This window comes from Manacus candei, unplaced genomic scaffold (genome assembly GCF_025592945.1).
Source record: "Manacus candei isolate 608988 ecotype Guabito, Panama unplaced genomic scaffold, ASM2559294v1 h1tg000050l, whole genome shotgun sequence".
Taxonomy (NCBI): Eukaryota; Metazoa; Chordata; class Aves; order Passeriformes; family Pipridae; genus Manacus; species Manacus candei.
In genome coordinates, this window is record NW_026138098.1 from 27,264,561 (window position 1) to 27,283,712 (window position 19,152).

The 19,152-nt window shown below is 36.4% G+C and overlaps 1 protein-coding gene and 1 long non-coding RNA gene across 5 annotated transcripts in view; both read left to right on the forward strand.

The window, feature by feature from the left end:
- NRG3 (neuregulin 3) overlaps positions 1 to 19,152 on the forward strand; it is a 375,961-nt gene that overhangs the window by 294,183 nt on the left and 62,626 nt on the right. For 3 of the 4 annotated variants that reach the window (XR_007906833.1, XM_051800883.1, XM_051800885.1), the window contains exon 4: positions 6,091 to 6,117. Coding sequence is in view for 3 of the 4 variants with exons in the window: in XM_051800883.1 (XP_051656843.1) it covers positions 6,091 to 6,117 (27 nt within the window). In the remaining variant the exon portion in view is untranslated. The remainder of the gene's footprint in view (positions 1 to 6,090; positions 6,118 to 19,152) is intronic. The other variant, XM_051800884.1, reaches the window with a different exon arrangement.
- Positions 12,403 to 14,230, forward strand: LOC127477129 (uncharacterized). The gene is made up of 3 exons (XR_007906862.1): positions 12,403 to 13,539; positions 13,658 to 13,708; positions 13,793 to 14,230. It is a non-coding gene; the product is annotated as an uncharacterized LOC127477129 (long non-coding RNA).

Consider the following 19,152-nt stretch of genomic DNA (forward strand, 5'->3'; position numbering starts at 1 on the left):
CACTTCATAAATAACCTTGTCACCATGAGATATGAGGTCTATGGAGCAGCTTCATTTACATTTGATGTAGTTACTAATATTCACAGAAACAGCATTACATTTTTGGGAAGTAAAAAAGGAAAGCATCTTCAAGTTGTCTGACTGGAGACAGTGTTCTGTGTGGACACACTGTTTACATGCTGATATTCTGGGATGAACTGAAATCTTTATACATGTTGGACACTTCTGTTGATTTATGAATGCTAAGTAAATAAGCAATAATATATCTGTGTATGGCAGCAGCTAACATTTACCTGCTCTCTCATCTCATTGCTGAGAACAATGGGTTATTTAGAGAAAAATAAAACGTTGCATTTGTCTGACACCTGTTCCTAAACATTTTGGCCTGGATCTAATACAATTCTTAAACACATTCTTCAGGTGTTTAGTGAGCTTAATAGGGTAATTTAAATAAACTCTTCCTTTATTTGAAATTAGACATATTTGTTCTGCTGAATTTATAGCTATAGTAGTAAAAACTTGTACTGATTTACAATATTGTGAAGATCAGTAGAGATTGTTTCATGAGGCTAAGCTCTTTTCATTAATATCCAACATAATGCCTCAAAGAGAAGTAACTTAGTCTGTTAGCTGCAGAGATGATAGCTTAAGGTCTTAAAAGTGATAGAAAAGAGGCAGGTTTAATCCTCTGAGTCTGCATGCTGCAGGTGAGGTAAATAGTGGAAATTTCCAACTTTTCTTGAACCTGAAGATGGGAGCGTTGCTGTTATTTATTTGCAGAAGTTATAAACAGTCTTTCCACTTCTGTGATGAAAACCACATCCACAGGCTTTAATCACTCAAAGGGAAAGAAAATCAACAGTTTGTTCCATTATTCAGCACTGTGTATAATTTATATAACTAGGGGCTTTGCTGGATGTTTTTCAAATTTTCCTTTGTTATGGAATTGATGGGGAGGGGCAGAATTCTGTCCTGAGGCTGTATTATAGTCCCTTGAGAGCCCTACAAATACTCACAGCAAGCCTAATTTTTTTCCCCCTGTGCATTTTTTTCCCTTTAGAAAGAAACGAATAAAGCAATTAACCTTTACACATTATCTTCAATATTGTTCTTGCAGATTGAGGACTTTAATTTGGTTTAAAATAAAATTAATTGTATCTATACCGTTATTTACAGAATGTAAATCTTTTCTCATTGTGTACACTGAGAATATGGCAGACTGTAAAGTATTTCATAGATTTACAGTAATCTTTCTTTCCTTGTTATCATTTTTTTAACTGTGATTTATAATTTTGTCAAAGCCAGACCAAGTATCTTGTATGTATGATTTTCATTATTGTGTTTTGCCATATGTGGGGCAAATTAACAATATATTCTGTAGCTTACTATTATACCAGTTAAGGTGTAGTGAACCATATTACCTATTGCAGGAAAATTTTTATCTGGAAAAATTTTAGTAGTCCTTTTTGTCAGAGTGGGTAAAAGGAGACTCTAGGTACTAGGTGATTCAAGGTCATTCTCAGGATTTAGTTTGGTCCAATTTTAAAGGTCCGACAGAGGGAATTTTCTGTTATGTCTTTCAGAGAAGATACTTTGAAAAATCAGTAATTGAACTATCTTACTTTTATGTTTCTTATCCTCCTGAACAACCACAATCAGTTTTCCAACCTCCAAATGTTTTGAAGAGTACTTTTGTGTAAATTAATGACAGAAACAAATTGCTAGAATTTCTCTAAAACAAAGAGCAAAAAATCAAATTTTGTGTTCTTTAATAACTGAGATTTTTAAAATACATTAATACACGCCGTTGCTTTTTCTTTTTGATACTAAAAAATCAACCAACCTCTGAGAACATTAGTAGTCACTTTTACAATGTAGAGAGAAAATGGGAGCAATTCCTACTAAATAGAGAAATCCCTTGTCCCATTACTCTATGTGAATGGGACTTTACTTCACATGCAAAGTGAAGCACCAGAAAATAACAGACTTGAGGATTCAAAAAAATCTATATTTTCATATATTATTTTTTTTAACCAGTTATGGTTTTAACTTCATTAAATATACAAATAGGCTGACAAGTGCCTACTGTCAAACAATAAAACATAACGAATAAGAGAGCAGCAGTTGGTATCTTTAGGTAGTATCCTAATCTAGCTGTCTTTGGAATTGAAGATTTTTTCTTTATTTCTGACAAAGTTTTATTGGTCTAATACTTAGGAGTTAAACTCTGTCCTGTTCCTTCCAGACAGATAATCTGTTCAGAGTACTTGAGCTGTCCCAGGGTAGCTTGCAGCATATTACCATGTTGCATTTTGTGTTCAAGACAATAATCTACCAAGGACAATTTAACAAATCTTTCGAGTTTATTGGAAGCAATAAATTTCATTTGCAGAGGAAAATACTTTGCTGTTGCACTGATTTCCTAAAGCTGTTTTGATGCCAAAGTCAACTTATCCTTAGAACAGATTAAAATGTCTGCAGTGGTTTACAATGAGGACTTTCATGTCCAAGATTTTTCATCTATAAATCAGTTAGATTTACATGTTGAGTTTATATTTCTATTGATAGTGTTAGTATGACTAAGAAAAAAGCTCCAGCAAACCACAATCCATACACAAGGCTGTATGTTTTTTTGTGAAGCACTAATAAATTAATCAATTAGTGACTGCAAATTAATCTTCTCATCCTTGTTATCGAGTATTCCCAGGTGTTTATGTATTTATAAACTATAAATTGAAAGAGCTTTAATACTAGCAACAAATTTGCATAATGCAGGGACTATAAGGCACAGTATTTGTCCCACATCAACAAGAAAATACAGAAATATTCATAAAATAAAATATAAAAGTGAGTGATCTTCCTATCTGAAAAATATATTAGTTTCTAAGAACATAACAATACCAACAGAAAGAAGGAATCACAATAACAAAAATAAAATACTGTTGCATTATTTGGTTAATGACCCCATCTTGTGGAGCAGCGCCCACGCTTCAGCACATTAATAGCTCTCATATACATTTATTTTAACTGAGTCCTTAAAGAAACTGGCATTTCTTGATGGTGAATTACTTAGCATTCCACTTGCTGTGTCCAGGGAAGTGCTCTGCAGGCAATTTGTCATTTGTGTTATGGCTGTGTAGCAGTATAACAGTTCTTTGTCACACAGTGGCATGCCAGGGTCGATACTTCACATTTTAGTGTTTGGTTCAGGCTCAGGTCACCACCACAGCTCACTTCCCCCCATTGCCCTTGCTGTGTAATTCCAGGTGCCATGCCTGTGTCTCACATGGACCTGCTGACAGAGTTTTCTTGCTGTTGTTAAGAGGGGGAAACCCATCTGCAAAACTGGAGCTTGCAGAATCATTTATTTGCACCACAGAGGTGCAAGTGAGAGTGATCTCTGGACTGAGTCCTGCTCACCAAGTCATAACCAGTGCCAGCCTGTGCTACATCTGCAAGAGTTACAATTTCATTGTTTTCTATTCCCAAATAGCTGCTCACAGGGCTTGTTGAACTATGCTTAATGATTGGCAGCCTGGATATTTTATTGTAAAGATTTATCCCATTGGACATCCTTTCATCGTAATCTGGGTAAATCAGCTTTGCCAGCAATATATATTATGCTGGTTGCTGAAGTTGTTTTCCAAGCACATGAGATATTTAAAATAAATAACCTGACATGTTCCCACCCTCTTCAGTTGAGCACATTTCCCAGGAAGGCTGCATATACCCTTAACTCTCAGTTATGTATGAGCCACTCAACTGTGAACTGAAACGCTTTTTTTCATCTTTTTAAAGGAATATTTTGTGCACACTCTTTGAGGAAGTGGTTTTAACCATGTTGGTGAACTCAAAGCGGAGATTGCAGGCTGCAAATGGAAAACATGTAGAGAACACATATAGCCCAGTTAGGAAAGGAGGATTTTTTTTTCACCTGTTCTGAATAGACTTAAAAAGCTGATATTGCATGATCTTGCTTCATGTGTCAATATCCTTAGTTCCTTGGAGACCAGATTATGGTGCTTTGATCTCTGTTATCATTTTTTAAGGTAAGCAGTTTTCAACTGCATTTTGATCTAATTTACAGAAGGATGCAAAGATGTGAATTGCATGTAGACAATATTTGCAGATTTCACAGGTACAGAAAATTAGAGGGGAAAAAAAACAAGCTACAAATCTCTGTGAATACAGTATGTTTAATGCACTTTTGATATATCTGATCTCATGTTCTTATAAAAATTACATTTCTGTGTCATACGTACTAGAGATGTTTGTACATGACATTTGCACATGAATGCAAGAACAGATTAGAAGATTGCAATGTGGGATACATATATCTGTGATTTTTAATTCCATATTTAATACCAAATGGAAAGATTCTTGTGGGTGTCACCAAATTTGCATAATATACCTTCCCTAACACCATGCTAATGAGGTATTTATGCTATATAGCATCATCTTGTTTTCTTTTGAGATGCCTATTGTGTCTTCTGCATGAAAATAAATATGGGATTTAGCAACTGTTATATAGGTTTGTATGCTAAATGAACTGAACTGATGCTTGATGCCTTCTCCTTGAAGGATTGAAATGTTGTAAAAGGTGAACACTTCCAGCATTTTGAACAGAAACACAAATATTCCACAGTCTCATCACAGGTACCAGAGTTGGCAATAAAGTAAAATGTTTAACTGTTTGTTTATTTTAGAAAATCTTTTTATTTGCTGTGTAGTTCTTAGTTCTTAAGTGGACTTTTGAAAGTTGCAGTACATTAGTTAATGGGACCAAATGTTTCACAAATCTCCCAATAGTACCTCTCAGCTCCAAGCACAAACCAACATATCAGTCTTTCTTGTACCCACTCTGCTCTTTTCCTACTGCTTTCCTCTTCGCACACATTGCACTTGGAAACTTTGGCAAAATCATATATTAATCTGTGCTGTATTAAGGAAAAAAATAGTTAAAGTATTTATCTTTTATTATATCTTGAAGAGAAATACTGCATTTTCATCAGGGGGAAAAACCTCAAACAAAACAAAGCAAAACAAACCTTCTTTGTTCTTTATAAAACCAGTTGTTACCTTTCAAGGAAAAGCAAAATATTTCAAGTCTAGTGTGGGAGAGAACTGCATTTTCCTGCCTTTCTGAGTTTCTGACCTTCCATAGTCTGGACTTGAAGCTACTCCTCCTTTTACACTCAGTTCTGAGAAGTCAGTTAACACCTTTTCTGCAGTCCTGCCCCTGCAGAATGGAGAGTTTGTTATTATTTAATTGCATATCGACTTATGCATACTTCCCAATGACTTAAAATTGAATTACTGTTTTATGTAAATTTAAATCACCTTTGCTCTAAAATATCTCTCCATTAAAGACATATCTCCTAATTCCTCATGTGAAAAAAGGGTCCTGAGATATTTAGAGGTCCATGTGGTAATTCAGTCAATATTCTAAAAGCGTTAACACTTTTGCTTCAGTTCTAGATGTCTTGAAATTATTGCATCATACCTGTCCAATGGCTAAGTAGGGAACGTGGCTGCTCTTTCCTGAAGTCAGATTTTCTGTTGTACAGCAGTTAGCAGATCTGCAGTCACGTTGGGTGCAAGTGTGGCTGCTGTGCTATGATGAGAGCTGCAAAACTCAGTAAAAGCCTTCCATTCATCTCTTTAGGTTTTGATCTCTGTCAGAGAAAATGAAAGCAAGAACCTTGTCTAACTAACGGCAGTAGTTAGCATGTTGAGAGAGGAGTTTCAGGAGGATGAGAAAATGAAATCCCTCTGGGTGACTGGCTTGAGGCACTTAGTTGAATATAAAGTAAAGGCGTTCCTCTCCTTCCCCAAATACACTTCCCTTCTTGTGACAGTTGAGTGCCCTGAATTCTTGCCTTAGGATTGCCCTTCAAAGGGCAGGGCTGTGCCTCTCATTTGGACCAGTACCCAGCCAGCAGGCCCCTGACCCCACATTGCATCTTGCAGCACTGCCACAGAAATGCTGAATGATACCGCTGATGATAAAGGTTATATTTGCATTTTAGTCTGTTTCTAACATTTCTGTCTCTTTTCTCTTTTTTCTTTTACATGCTTTCATGGGTACAGCAGACCATTTAGGAATTGAATTCATGGGTAAGTTTTAATTTCTCTTCCTTTCGCTTCTCATATTTGTCTTGGTACCTGAAGAACCAAAGAACATGGAAGTTAATGGGAGGACTCCCATGACCTCCATCAGTGGGTTTTGGATTGGGCTCCTGTTATTTTTACCCATTACATTTGAAATAATATGAAGGTTTAATTTTTCTCTTGTCCACTGCTATAGAGCTTAAAAACTTCATAATAATGTTTTAGTATTTCATTGGTATTTAATGAAACATAACGTAAATGTTATGTGGCCATATCATGACAAATGAGGAATAATATTCCATATAAGATTTCAGGGTAGAGTTAATGCCTATTTTCATGTAAAGAAAAGTAAATTTTAAATTAGAATTTCTTATTATTTTTAAAGAATTTGGTTTTGATTACAATATTAAATTTAACTAGGTTTAATAAGAAACATTTCATCTCAATAATGAATCAATCTTATAATAATAAGAGACATTTTCATCTCAAGTCAAAGAAAAGGGACAAAGATCCATAGTTCAGTGAAATAATTTAACTTGGTTAGGAAAAAGCTAAAACAGGTGTGAATAATTGCTTCTTACAATTTTGGAAAGGAAAATATTAAGTTCTGTTGGCTGAGTTGCTGCTCTCTGATGTATTTGTAGCCTAATGAAATGATAGGCTTAACAGGTCACCATCTCTCAGCTGGTGATCTTCAGAGAGTACAGGTAACTTTCTTGAGGAGGCTGAGATTCATCCTTAACAGTTATTGGTCTGTTGCATCCTACGTATAAAAACAGCTTGGATAAACCATTAAATATGACTGAAAACACTACAATAAAAAGCTTGCAAATTCCTATTTAAGTAATTTAAAAAATACTTTTATTTTATTGTTTCCCTATATTAAGTTTTACTGAATTTCTTTTAGGTTATGAAAACAAGAGTCTGATAGTCTATCCATTTTAAGTGGCAATATGGGGATTTTACTGACCAATTAAGTATAAATTGTCAAGAAACCAATATGGTGATGAGTATTAACTGCGTGGCTGGCTGCATTAACTAGAGGATAGCCAGCAGGTTGAGGGATTTTTTTCTTCTGCTTTTGGACTTGTGTCATACCTAGAGCACTGTTTTCTCTAGAGAACTGGTTTTGTGATCTCCAGAAGTTTTATTTTTCACTTCATTTTATATGAAGCTTGAAAAGTGCTAGTGGAATTGATGCAGGTGTTTTCACAGACTTAGTGGACAAGCACAACTGGGAAATGGTTACTTTAAAGGCTCTGCATATATCCCAGCTTTCCTGCTTACTTAAATTGTGAGCAGCAGTCTTGAGGCATACAAGCTGAAGGACAAGCATATACATAAAAGAAACTGGATAAGGAATACAGATATATAGGATTCTTACAGTGAACCTTTCCATAAGAAGCAAAAAAGTGTTACCCAGGAGGCAAAGCTGAATTATTTTAACTTTCGAGTCTTTTGGTTTCTTCTTTTTTCTTAAGACGTCTCTTTAAGGCTTGAACTAAAGCCAGTCCCTGAAGTCTTGGCTCAGAGTAGTTCTCTCATATGAGTAACTTTCAAATATTCTTAGTTAATATTGGAACAGATCCTGATGGTATAGAAGTTAATGGAATCTTTTGTCTCAAGCCTGAAAATATGATGAAAGCAGACTAAAATGAAGCTTCAAGTTGTTTTCTGTGGGCTAGGAAAATAAAGCTGCAGAATCGTATTCAAAAGTGAAATAAATGTATGTGCTTCCTAAATCCTCCTCTATATGAAGATTTACTTTAGGAAGTGTGAGCATGTGTGGAATCATTACTGTACACATATGCAAAGTACAAATCCCCATCCTCTATATCATAGTACTGGTGACAATATACTCATCAAATTAGGGGCACTCATGCAAAGCCTCTTTGATGAGTTTACTTCTGTACTGTGGAAAATAATAGCAATTAGTGCAAAGAGTGTTTTCCATTTACAAAAAATAACAATGTGTAGATGCTGCAGAGTTTAGCTTTGTTTGTACATGATTCAGGAAACCCTCTTTCTAATGTTTTCTTTGTATTTGTGGACTCAGTTCCCTTAGGAATTCCATTTCCATCATCGTCTTCCAGAAATTTTGCTTGAAAACCGTGTAAACCTGGATTGCCAGGGAAAGTTGAACTCCTACCACAGTAGGCAAAGCTGAAATCTTACATAGGTAGGAACATCTGTCTATAGGGGTGCCCCAGGGGACAGATGAGATGTACACTAACTACACATCTAGTTTAGTGTACATTTGCCAAGGAAGGCAGAGAAGGGTAGTCATTCCGCTTTTTTTTGCTAGACAATAAAGGATCATTGAAGTGTACATACCTACCCAGTACTTTTACTGTCCTGTTAGGGATCTGTTCTCCATGAATTTGTATATGCTTTTATGAACCTATCTTCCCCCACAAGCTCCCGTGGCAACCCATTCCAGAGCTCAGTAGAAGCTGTATGCATTGCTTTTTCATTACCTTTTGAAATCTGCTTCCTACTAGATCCTTAGTCCTCACACACAGTACTTTGAGAACAAGAGTTATGTGTTCAGTTTATGTACCACACTGACTTTTGTGTTAACTTCTCTCATGGTCTCACACCCCCTTCTCCACCTGGGTGTTCTCAGGTTTATGTTCCATACAATATTCAATATTGTGCATTACAAAATTTGAACACCTGATGCTTTAATATTGCTGCTGATGTTGGTTTGCACTATCTGCTTCTTTGTATGAATAGCAGAGATGAAGGCAGGCATATTAACGTGGCATATCTGTTTTAAATTGTTGCAAATGTAGCAATTAATGTACAGTTCTGATGTATTCATGTGCAGCTCCTCTTGAATTAAATGAAAGCCAAGTACGTGTTCAAGGGACACTATATCCTTAAAAATGTGGATTTAAGTGTTGTGATCAGAGTGGTCAAGTTTTATGAAATTTCTGGTGATAAGGAAATGATTTGTGCTTTCTAGTATCTCAAAGAAAAAAAATTAAAAAAAGTCTTGTGTCTGATACTTATCAATTCCATTTCCATCTCTGATGCAATCTACTGGAGAGACATTGTGCGAGGTCTTTTAATCTGTCTGTGCTTTAGATTCTTGGTCACAGTAAATTTTGTCAGGCTTTCTGCATTTAGGTTCCTCGGCTCTCTGGGGAATTTCTTTCGGTAACACAGAAACTATTTCTTCACTGTCTCCTTGCCTGTGCTCCCTGGTTCCTCGTAAGGGAGCACAGTGATGAGTGGGAGAACATTGCACAGCTCACACAGGAGGGCAGTGCACCTGGTCTGTGTTGGTGCACGTGTCTGCACGGTCCCTGGTGTCTCAGCAATGGTGATACGGGGGGATTTATTTGAATTTCCAACACAGAACTAGATAAAAGTTGCCTCAATGTTCCTACAAACTGGAAAGCTACTAATTGTATCAACAATTTCACGTCAGTGGAAAGCAGGGTGGCTCTTGGTAACGTTTATGTGAGCAAGAGAGATCGTATATCTTGAAAGAAACAGCTTTTCTTCAATGAAAAAACTAAATGATGTATTGTTAGCATTAAATAGCATGGGGATACAAGTATGTACAGCTTACTATTATTTTTTGACTTGGTGGTTTAACTGCACTTCAGGGCTGAATGGTTTACTTTTCTGATAGAAAATTTTTTGAAGCCAAATATCTCTGATAGCAAACGTGATCATTTAGGTGCAACAGGTAGCAGCTGAAAGCTGAGTTGTGCCAACTGACCTCATGCATGTTGTCCCAGCTGCAGAGTAAAATCATTGCCTGAGAGCAGCCTTTGAACCTGAGAGTCATCTGGAAATGAGTGTTCTGAGCTGCAAGTCAGTACCTGGGACAAGGAGCTGTCTAAACTAATTTCTTACACTGCGGATGAGTAGAGTTAAGGCATGTTAAAGGACGAAACATGATGGTGAATGAGTATTGGAATAACCTGCTACAGCACATGAACAAGTATGACTGTTTCAGCAATTCCCCCACACCATCTAATCTGATGATCCAGAATCTTTATCTTTTATTCTGTGGCACTAATTTATGATGGATACAGTTCAAAGTAAAATACTTCAATAAAGTGTAACAGCCAGGTTGCTGCAGTTTTGATGGAAATACAGTCATAACATGAAGTAGTCTTCATCCTTGGGCTGCTTGGCAGTTAAATCACTAACGATGGTAAACAATTTTGATGCAATAACCTGAATCTCCCCATGTGGGAATTACAAAAATGATATAGTGGTTGCTCTAGTTAGTCACTACTTTTAACTTCTTTATACTTAGGCCTTATACAGAAAATTAATATTTTTCCTTAGAACTACTTATTTTTTCTCAAAAAAATCAGAAGAATCTTCACTGAAATCAATGGAGTATGAATGATACATAATACCTTGTAAGTGCTGAATCATTAAATAGCATTTAATTGAGCAGAGCAATGAAGTAACTCAAGAATGGGATCCTACTAAAATTTATATATCTCCTTGCAAGGACTACAATGTGAAATGTATTCAGTTTTCTGTACTCTGACCAGCTGTTACTACTGGAGAGGATGGTGCATGCTGTATTTTCACTGTGCTGATTCTCACTCCTTCCTCATTGTGGTAATGTGTACCTAAGGCTCTGGGAACACATGATCCAGTTAACCAAGTGGATTCTGTGACCTTGTGTCATGCACTGTGACAGATGCATTTTGATTTTTTTTTCAAACTGCAAAAGTTGGTTTTGCTGATGGGCAGGATAAGCAGGATTGCAATGACCTTGTATTTTTCCTGTTTGCGAGAATTAAAATAAAATAAAATAAAGTGGTAAAGTTCATTAGTTCCTGCACACCTCAAAAAATGTTGAGCTGGTGAGCTCTCCTCTGAAAATCAATGTCTTGTAGCAGCAGCCAGATAATGAAAATAAATAACCAGGGTGTGCATGGATGGTCCCCTTGTCTTAGTTACCATTTAGCAGCTCTTATCTGTTATGAAAACCTGTAATGGTCCAGTCCTCACTGGAAGGGAGGATGAGCATTCAATTACGTGAGCAAAGAATGTATTTGTTCTAAAGGATATATGTTTAAAAAATAAAGTTCAGTTTTCCCCATATTCCTTTTTAAAAATATAAAGCAGGCTGATCTTGTTCTAGTATATGGCACACTGAATATTTTTATGCTCTTGTTTGCACAAAGTCTATTACTAGATCACAGTCATCCCCCAGAATTATGAAAGCATATCTGTCTAATAATTATATTGTTATTGATCATAAATAATTTAAAATTAATCATAATCATTTAAAATATTTCATCTGCACTCCTTCAGTAAATTCGTGAAGAACTAAGAAGGGCTATTTTGATAGGCATTGATACTTGAAATGTTTACTACTGTCGTTGTCATCGCTCCTTGAATCCCTTTGTTCTTCATCCTGCCCCAAATTTTCATTACCTTCTTCTGATTTTATCTTTTCAAATTCAGTAAAGCCTTTGCTCTTGGGACTTTGTCTTTCTGTTTGCTTTATGAAATACCTGTCCTTTTTAAGTATGCTGCAAAATAACAATAGTATCCTGAGGCATGAAATGGCTTGAGATCCTCAGCACTTTCCACTGGATTCTTTTAGCTGGGAAGACGAGTCGTTTGTCATCTCTGGAGAAAAGAGACATGAGCACCAGAAGAGAGGTTTTATAGGAACAGCTGATGTCTGTGTGGAGGAAGCAGAGGTTCCTCAGGGGCTGCAGAAAGCTCTGCCAGTGGTTGTACCTGTTTAGGAAAACATGCCTCTTAAATGAAAGTCAGTGTGCATTTGGTGAATAAGTTGCAGGCTGCCTCACATCTTGGCTCAGTTTGGGGCATATGGTTTAGTTGAGAGGGAGAGATTTTTACCTAAGTAAAAAGTTTTGTGACCTAGCTGCCATCTTGGTGCAGAGCTACTGTCTTTACTTTTCTTGGTATATCATTTTTCCAATTTATCTTCATTTTCTGTACTGGCAATCAACTGGGTTGAATTAACTTGTGTTTTTTTTAAAAAGGCAAGACTAAGATTCACCATGTGGTTAAGTTATGTGTGGTTAATTGCCTACAATGCTTTATCAAAATAGTAACTCTGTGAAGTGGGTGGATAAAATAATGTTAATATATGTAACTTCGGTGACTTTCCTCAGTGTTTGATTTCTGCTGCTCTCTCTGACTGAACTTCTGATCATTTGTGATGGAACTTAGAGAAATATTAAAAAAAAATAAAAAAAAAAATTGATAACACAGTATACTGACAAGTTTAGAAAGCCAGAGTTGGGTTTCTCTGTTTTCATGGGGGCCAGGTTGGGAGGAGGCACTGGTTGCACTGAGGTATCAGTCCATAGAAGTGAGTATGCATCATCCATAATGCTACATATAACCATTAGTCTGTCTCTTCCAAGGTGAATGTGTGCTGAGTTTCGTTCTGTGCTGATTGTGGGGTATTGGTAAGGTCAAAGTGTTATCTGTGGATTAGAAAAGAGTTTGTGAAGCCTCAAAAATAGATGCTGTGTATAAGCCTCCCGGTAAGTTTCTGTGTACCTCCTAGTGCCAGGTACAAGCCTCATCTGCATGATGATGCCAGCTTCAAGAACATTCATGCTGTCTTGGCGCCTCAGGGAGAAAGGATGTGTGCTTCAAGGCTGGGTTTCAACCGAGGACACAGCATCTCACCTGCATACAGAGGGGCTTTGCTGTATTATATCTCTGTGTACACATATCATGGTGCATTCTGGTTTGAGATCAGGCTTGTGCCCTAGGCTCTTGCAGGGCTGGTGTATCTCAGAGGTAAACACTTTTTATCGTGAAATACAGGTAATTGGATGGCTTCAACACTGAACAGACAGCTGTGTATTTAAATGTGACCTTATACCCAGTCAGTTCATAACCTGCATTTTGAATATGGTATTTAGGTAAATGTTTCACTGAGCTTGAGGAATTGTTAAAACCGACACCACAAGGGTATGCTAATGTAATTAGATGCCTTGCAGTGTATTTGGCCTTGTTTGGGCTCAGTTACAGTTCAACCAGATGCAAAAATCTGTAGACAGTAACTTGTATGCTACTGAAACAAGCCTAGCTGGGCAAAGGTGAGATCCACATGTCGAAGGTCGTGGTAGAGGCAGCTGCCAGAAGATTTGCCAGTGAGACTTCGTATTTCCAGCTGAGAGAGGACCTTGGAGGAGGCTTCAAAGCAGTAAGTACAACTGGACATGTCCATGAGAACTTGGCTGCTGGGGTGGGGTTTTTTTATTAGTAGGAGGTTGTTCACTGTGTGTTGAAGTTATATTGCTACAGGAGGAGAGGCTCCAAATGCCCAATCTGCACCACATTTATGCAGCTGGAGTGAATCAGTGTTACTTTGTCCTTTTCCTGCTTGAAGGTGCTGTGTAGATGTCAAGTCCCATTCAGTAAATGATGCAAGGATTTGGAAAGCAGAAGGTAAGTATCTCAATAAATGCTCCATGACAACAGTGTGCTTGTGATGTATATTACAATTGTATAGAAAAATCAATGTTTTTGACAGTGAACTAAATCTTTCTGTGTCCTCTATGCCTAGAACGGGTAGAGATGGTGCCCTGCCAGTAATTGCTGGAAGCGGAGGAGAAGGGTAAGCAGTGTGGAAAAATTGGCAATGCTCTGTGTAGAGCACTGAGTTATTTTTTCATGAGCTTCCTTTTCTTTTCTTTTGCAGGAGCGGTAGGATATTGGCACGTGGAGAAGTGCAGAGATATTCCTACTCTGGCTGATTGTTTTTAATAAAGTTATTTTTATAGTAATTGAAAATTGTCTCATGATCCCCTTTCCTGCATCAATTTATCCTCGTTTCGTACGTGTCTCTGCTGAAAAATGCTGTTTATCCAGTTGCCAAATGCAGGAGCCCAACAGTTTTCTGGGAAACGAGTGTGAGCAGCAGAAAAGAAGTGGGGGGAAACAAGTACTGTGTATGAGCGTGGAGGTATTGTTTTTGTATGCTCAATTCTTAACAACAGTTATGATAATCACGGAATCACAAACTGTTGCATGCAGATGACATCAAAAAAGATAACTTTTTTGTTAACCACTGCTGACTTTTCTTCTTTGAACGGTTAAATAAATCACCATGAGGTATTTTCATGTGGTATGAATTCAGAATTTTCAGACACCATTTGGACCATGTTTGTATAATTTACTCACTACAGTTACTTTTATTTCATCAGTTATCCAGTAATTCTCATATGAATTGATGTAATCCTTTTTTTTATTTTTATGATAAATTAATTATGTACTACTCCATGCCTGCATTAGCAAGTAAACTCTATTGTAATATAGTATTTCTCTATGGTTATTCTTTTACATCTCTTGGTAATTCTGCATTTAACATTCAAATTGAAAGGAAAATCAAAATGGAAATATAAAATAATAACCTGGTAATGGAGGAACATAAAATGGGACAGTGTTTAAGTTCTCATCAGAATTAACTGAAACAATTTAGGGTCCTTGCTGTTTGATAGCAAACTACAAAGTAACAGAGAAGAGCTAGACAAAATTAATTAGACCAAGCAGTTTACAGGAGATGAGAGTGAGAGAAAAGCAGTTTATTTGCAATTAAGAGTGATAATACTTCTATTAGTAGTTTCACACACATTGCTGTTAACTGCTGGGACTGTAAGTTGTTTCTGTCATTGAAATGACGACCTTAGTCTCCAGAAGTAATGAAAAGAAGATGGAGTTAAACCTTCTGCAGAAGTTCCATGTGGCAGTGCCCTGCCTAGGCCTGGCCTCCATCGTTTTGGTGACCAGCAGCACTTGCAGCCACCTTGCCAGGCCACTGTGCCATAAGGAGGGTAAAGCTCTTCAGTGCTGTAAAGACTTGAGTGTCTCAGTGCAAGCCAGGAACATTTAAAATTGATGCCTACAAAGACTTTGGGTGTTTTCAGAGTATTAGTTGACTGTAAATTTTGAGAATTGAAGTGTTGAACTTAATAAGACTTGCTTTTGTCTTGCTCGTGATTTCTCGCTGAAACACATGGAAATCAGTGGATATTACGATAATATTTGTGTTATTTCTAATGTAATTTACATAACCTGAAATCAGGACCAAGCATGTGACTATATTCACATATGAAATGAGCCTGTCCTTTTCCTGTTTGGCTCCAAATCATCTAAATCTAAAAGAACAGGTAACTCTCTCAACAGTAGTTACACAACTGAGTCTGTATAAGTAATATTGTGCAATTGTGCAAAGCTAGGAATATCTTCCTTTCCTCGCTTGAACTTTCTTCTGCTTCCTACCTTTTCTCTTTTGTACCCTCTTGATTGTTTTCTTTTTTTCTATACCTCTGTGAACTTTCCTTTTCTGTTGGTTTCATAAATCTGCTGATCAATGAACTTACTCTGTTTAAGTGTGTTGCTGTTTACAGGAGAAACTACAAATCAGTTGTATCCCAACTGCTCTATTTGGCTTTAATGGAGAGTACAGCATGCACACACTGAAGTTTATTCATTTGTAATTATGATGTTCCCTCCTGTACCCAGAAGTGATGCAGCATTTGAAAAATGGAAGTCACAATATACACTAAGCTGCTCAGCTCATAAAATAGGAATGCTCAGAAAATGAATACAGCAGTGTTAAATAGAGTTAATCTGAAAAAAAAAATATGTTTTTATCACTATAATATGTACTTGCATGGGATATTAATGAAAAATACCAGATACTTTGCTGTCTGTATTTATTCTACACTGTGCTTATTACTCTCATTCAACTAATTTAAATTTGTTTTCAAGATAAGGACAATTTGCTCCTGAGGAGGGAAGTTTAGATGTCTTCTGTGCTGTATTTTTATTTGAGTCTGTAAAGTAGAGTCTGTGCACTGAATATAAGGCCAGCTGGGCTGGAGATTTTGTACATCGCAGTGGATTGACAGGGTAGACCTGTGAAATTGTTGAACTATAAATAGTTACATGGAGTGCATTGTTAGGATGTGTAACATAAAAAGATAAGACTTTATTAAATTCAAATTAATAATCTGCCTCAGAATAGCACTGTGACTTCTGTCGATTTTTGCTGCATGAAATTTTTTTATGCTTCTGTACTTTAGGTAATGGACTTAAATCAAAAAGAAGAAAGTGGCCTTGGTTGAGTGTTTGTTAAATGAATGATGCAGAGAAAATCACCAAAACAATTAAACATATTATTTCAGTAATTTTTTTTCCTTGTAAATCTCTCTAGTGTGCTTTTAAAATTTCTCTTGCCCATTGGAAAGTCTCTTTTCAAGGTAAGGTAGTACCGGGGCATCTCATTCTTTCAGTTAGTGACTCTTGTCTTGAAATAAGATGGCTGATCATTGGTGGGAGAAGGTGAGTGAGTCCTCTAAAAATCCTACAGAAACAAATCAAACCCTATTAAATTAATTTATTCCATAAAGTGACTTAAAAATGAACTGGGGAGAAAAAGTAGATGTAATTGTCCTAAGTTATGTTATTTCTTTGAATTTAAATAGGTATTGATGTGGGGGTTTTTTCCAAAAATTACTTATTTTAAGCTACATGTTCTAGTCAAGATTTTGTTCCAATAAAACTATGAAAAACTATTCAATAAAACCTCAGGAAAAATGTAGATATTCTATTACTTATTTTTTGCTGAATAAAACTGGCAATTTGAGAGAACTACGCTGGATGGTCAATATCTTACTTGTCAGTGTTGGGTCAAAGTTTATTATTTGACTCTGATGCAATTGGTGTGGATAGAGGACATCTGAAAAACAATTAAAATGTATGCCTTGGTGTCGATGCTGTTTAATTGAACTTTTATGGCAGGTGTTGTTCTGCACAAGGGGTGAGTAATGTAATGCCATTGTCTTGCTTTTTCGAGTGATTTGTAATTTTTTCTATATCTTTTAATAGTTGGTAGTATTCATGTATCAGCTATTTTTATCTTTTCATTGCCTCAATACCTTTATGGCTTGGATTTAGCATCTGTAGGCCATGAATCAGTTTGGTGATCATCCTGTTCGGTCTGTTCATTTGTGTGCAGTGAAAATCTAACAGTCCTTGTGCAAAGAAAATTCAGAATCACCTATAAGTTTGCAGCTGTAACTCTTATTGTGACCAATGCCTTGTGAATTCAGTATTGAAATGTGCTTTTCAAATACCTTACTGCATGTCCAGCCTGGATTCCTGGATTCTGGTAGTTCTAGTTTACCATCTCACCTGTGAAGCAAAACTGGGACATAGCCTTTTCTCCTTTTTGGTACTGTGAAGAATGTGATGGGAAAACAGTTCACTTTTTAAGAAACCTATTCCCTGCCTACCTGCACCCCAAAATATGCTCCATTTCATTAATTCCTTTTTCAAGTTAATTTCTAGAGTTTCTTCTCTCAATACAGTATGTTAATAAAAATTCATGAAAATAGCAATACGTGATTCACTTGTCTGGGAATTATCTTCCCATAAATACTTCCCATGATGTAACATTACTGTTTTCTCCCATTCTATACTCCTTATTCTTTATGGTGCCAAGGTGTGTACCATCAGTCATTTCATTATCCTTTAGTCATCTTTATTGCTTGCTGAGACTCTTTGATATCTTCATCTTATCCTTCTTTCTTTTGTTCTCAATGTTCTAAAAGATATTGATGCTCGTGTTGATAGCAGAGCTGTGCTGATAGACCTGTTTACAAGGTCTTCTGCTGCTCAGAGGAGTCTGTTCCTCACTGTCATTACTCCTGTGTCACTGTTGTAGAGAATAGCTGTTTACCTGTTTACTTCCTTTAGGTGTTTTTCCTTTTCTATTTCATTGTTTAACACATCTCTGTTTGCAGCCATCTCTTACTCCCTGATTATTTTGGTATCACTATTCCTTCTGCTTTTGAAGCTATCTTTTTTTCCTTAAAAAAGTCTGTAATGTTAAATTTTCTGAATTATTCATAAGGCCATATATGAATACCTGCATCTATTATTCAGATCTTCTTATTTCTTTTATGCTAGAGCCTAAAACCTCTTTTATAATTCAGTAATAAATGAGAGCCTTCAGTTTGTTCAGAGTTCTTTTTGCTGACCTTATATTTATCTCCAAGGTCTCAACTGCCTTTTAATTAATTGTGTGGAGCCCTGTAGTGCAAGGAGCTACAGACTTGTTAAAATAATTTAGAGTATCCTTCCCTCTTTGCTATCTCTGTCTTTATGCACTAGCCTACCTGTGCAATATGTTTGAAGTGGTTCTTGGTCTAGAATATATTATTTACTAGCTATTCTGTATAATTTACTAACATACAAATATTTTTCTCCAATTCTTAATCTTTTATCTGAGAATATTACTTGACAGTTATTTCCATTTTACCTTTAAAGAGGTGCTAATTTAATTACAGAAAGGCTTATTTTGCTTTAAGCCACTTGCTCCACGTTCTTTTTTATTTCTTTTTTATTTCTGTTCCCCATTGTCTGAAACTTCTGTCCTGTAGTGCAGTAGTTGGTGTGCTTGTGAGCTCCCCACTTACTTAAAAAGTATTTCTAGAATGGATGTCACAGAACCACTGAACGATTCAGAGGGGAACGTGAGGACCTGAAGGTCTCTGATGCTCAGAGCAGGGTCAGCTCAGGTGCTACCAACCTGCTCAGCACTTTATCCAGCTTAATCTTTAAAAACCTGGGACTGCATGACTTCTCCAGGCAGCCTGTTCCAATGCTTGACTGTTCTAATGGGAAAAGGTTTTCTTTATATCGAGACAAAAGTCTCGATTTGTTATTTGTCTAGAAATATATGTGCTTGTCTGGAGTAATATATTTTCTGCCACTTGATGCTTTGTAATTCAGACAAATAGTTGCTTATTGATACTCAATTCTCTGCTTATTTACAATGTTGTGCTCTTGGTAGGTAAAAAAGAATTTAGTCTTAGTTTTGATAGTCCTATTTTTCTTGTCCTGTCCAACCTGTACTGCTCCTCATTTATTTATGTCATTTTACTACTAGAAAAAGTATGTGATATAATTCTAAAATAAAGCTCTTTCTGCAGCTTTGTAATTATCCAGAGCTACATTATAATATTTTATCAGCTTTATGCAAAAGAAAGTTCT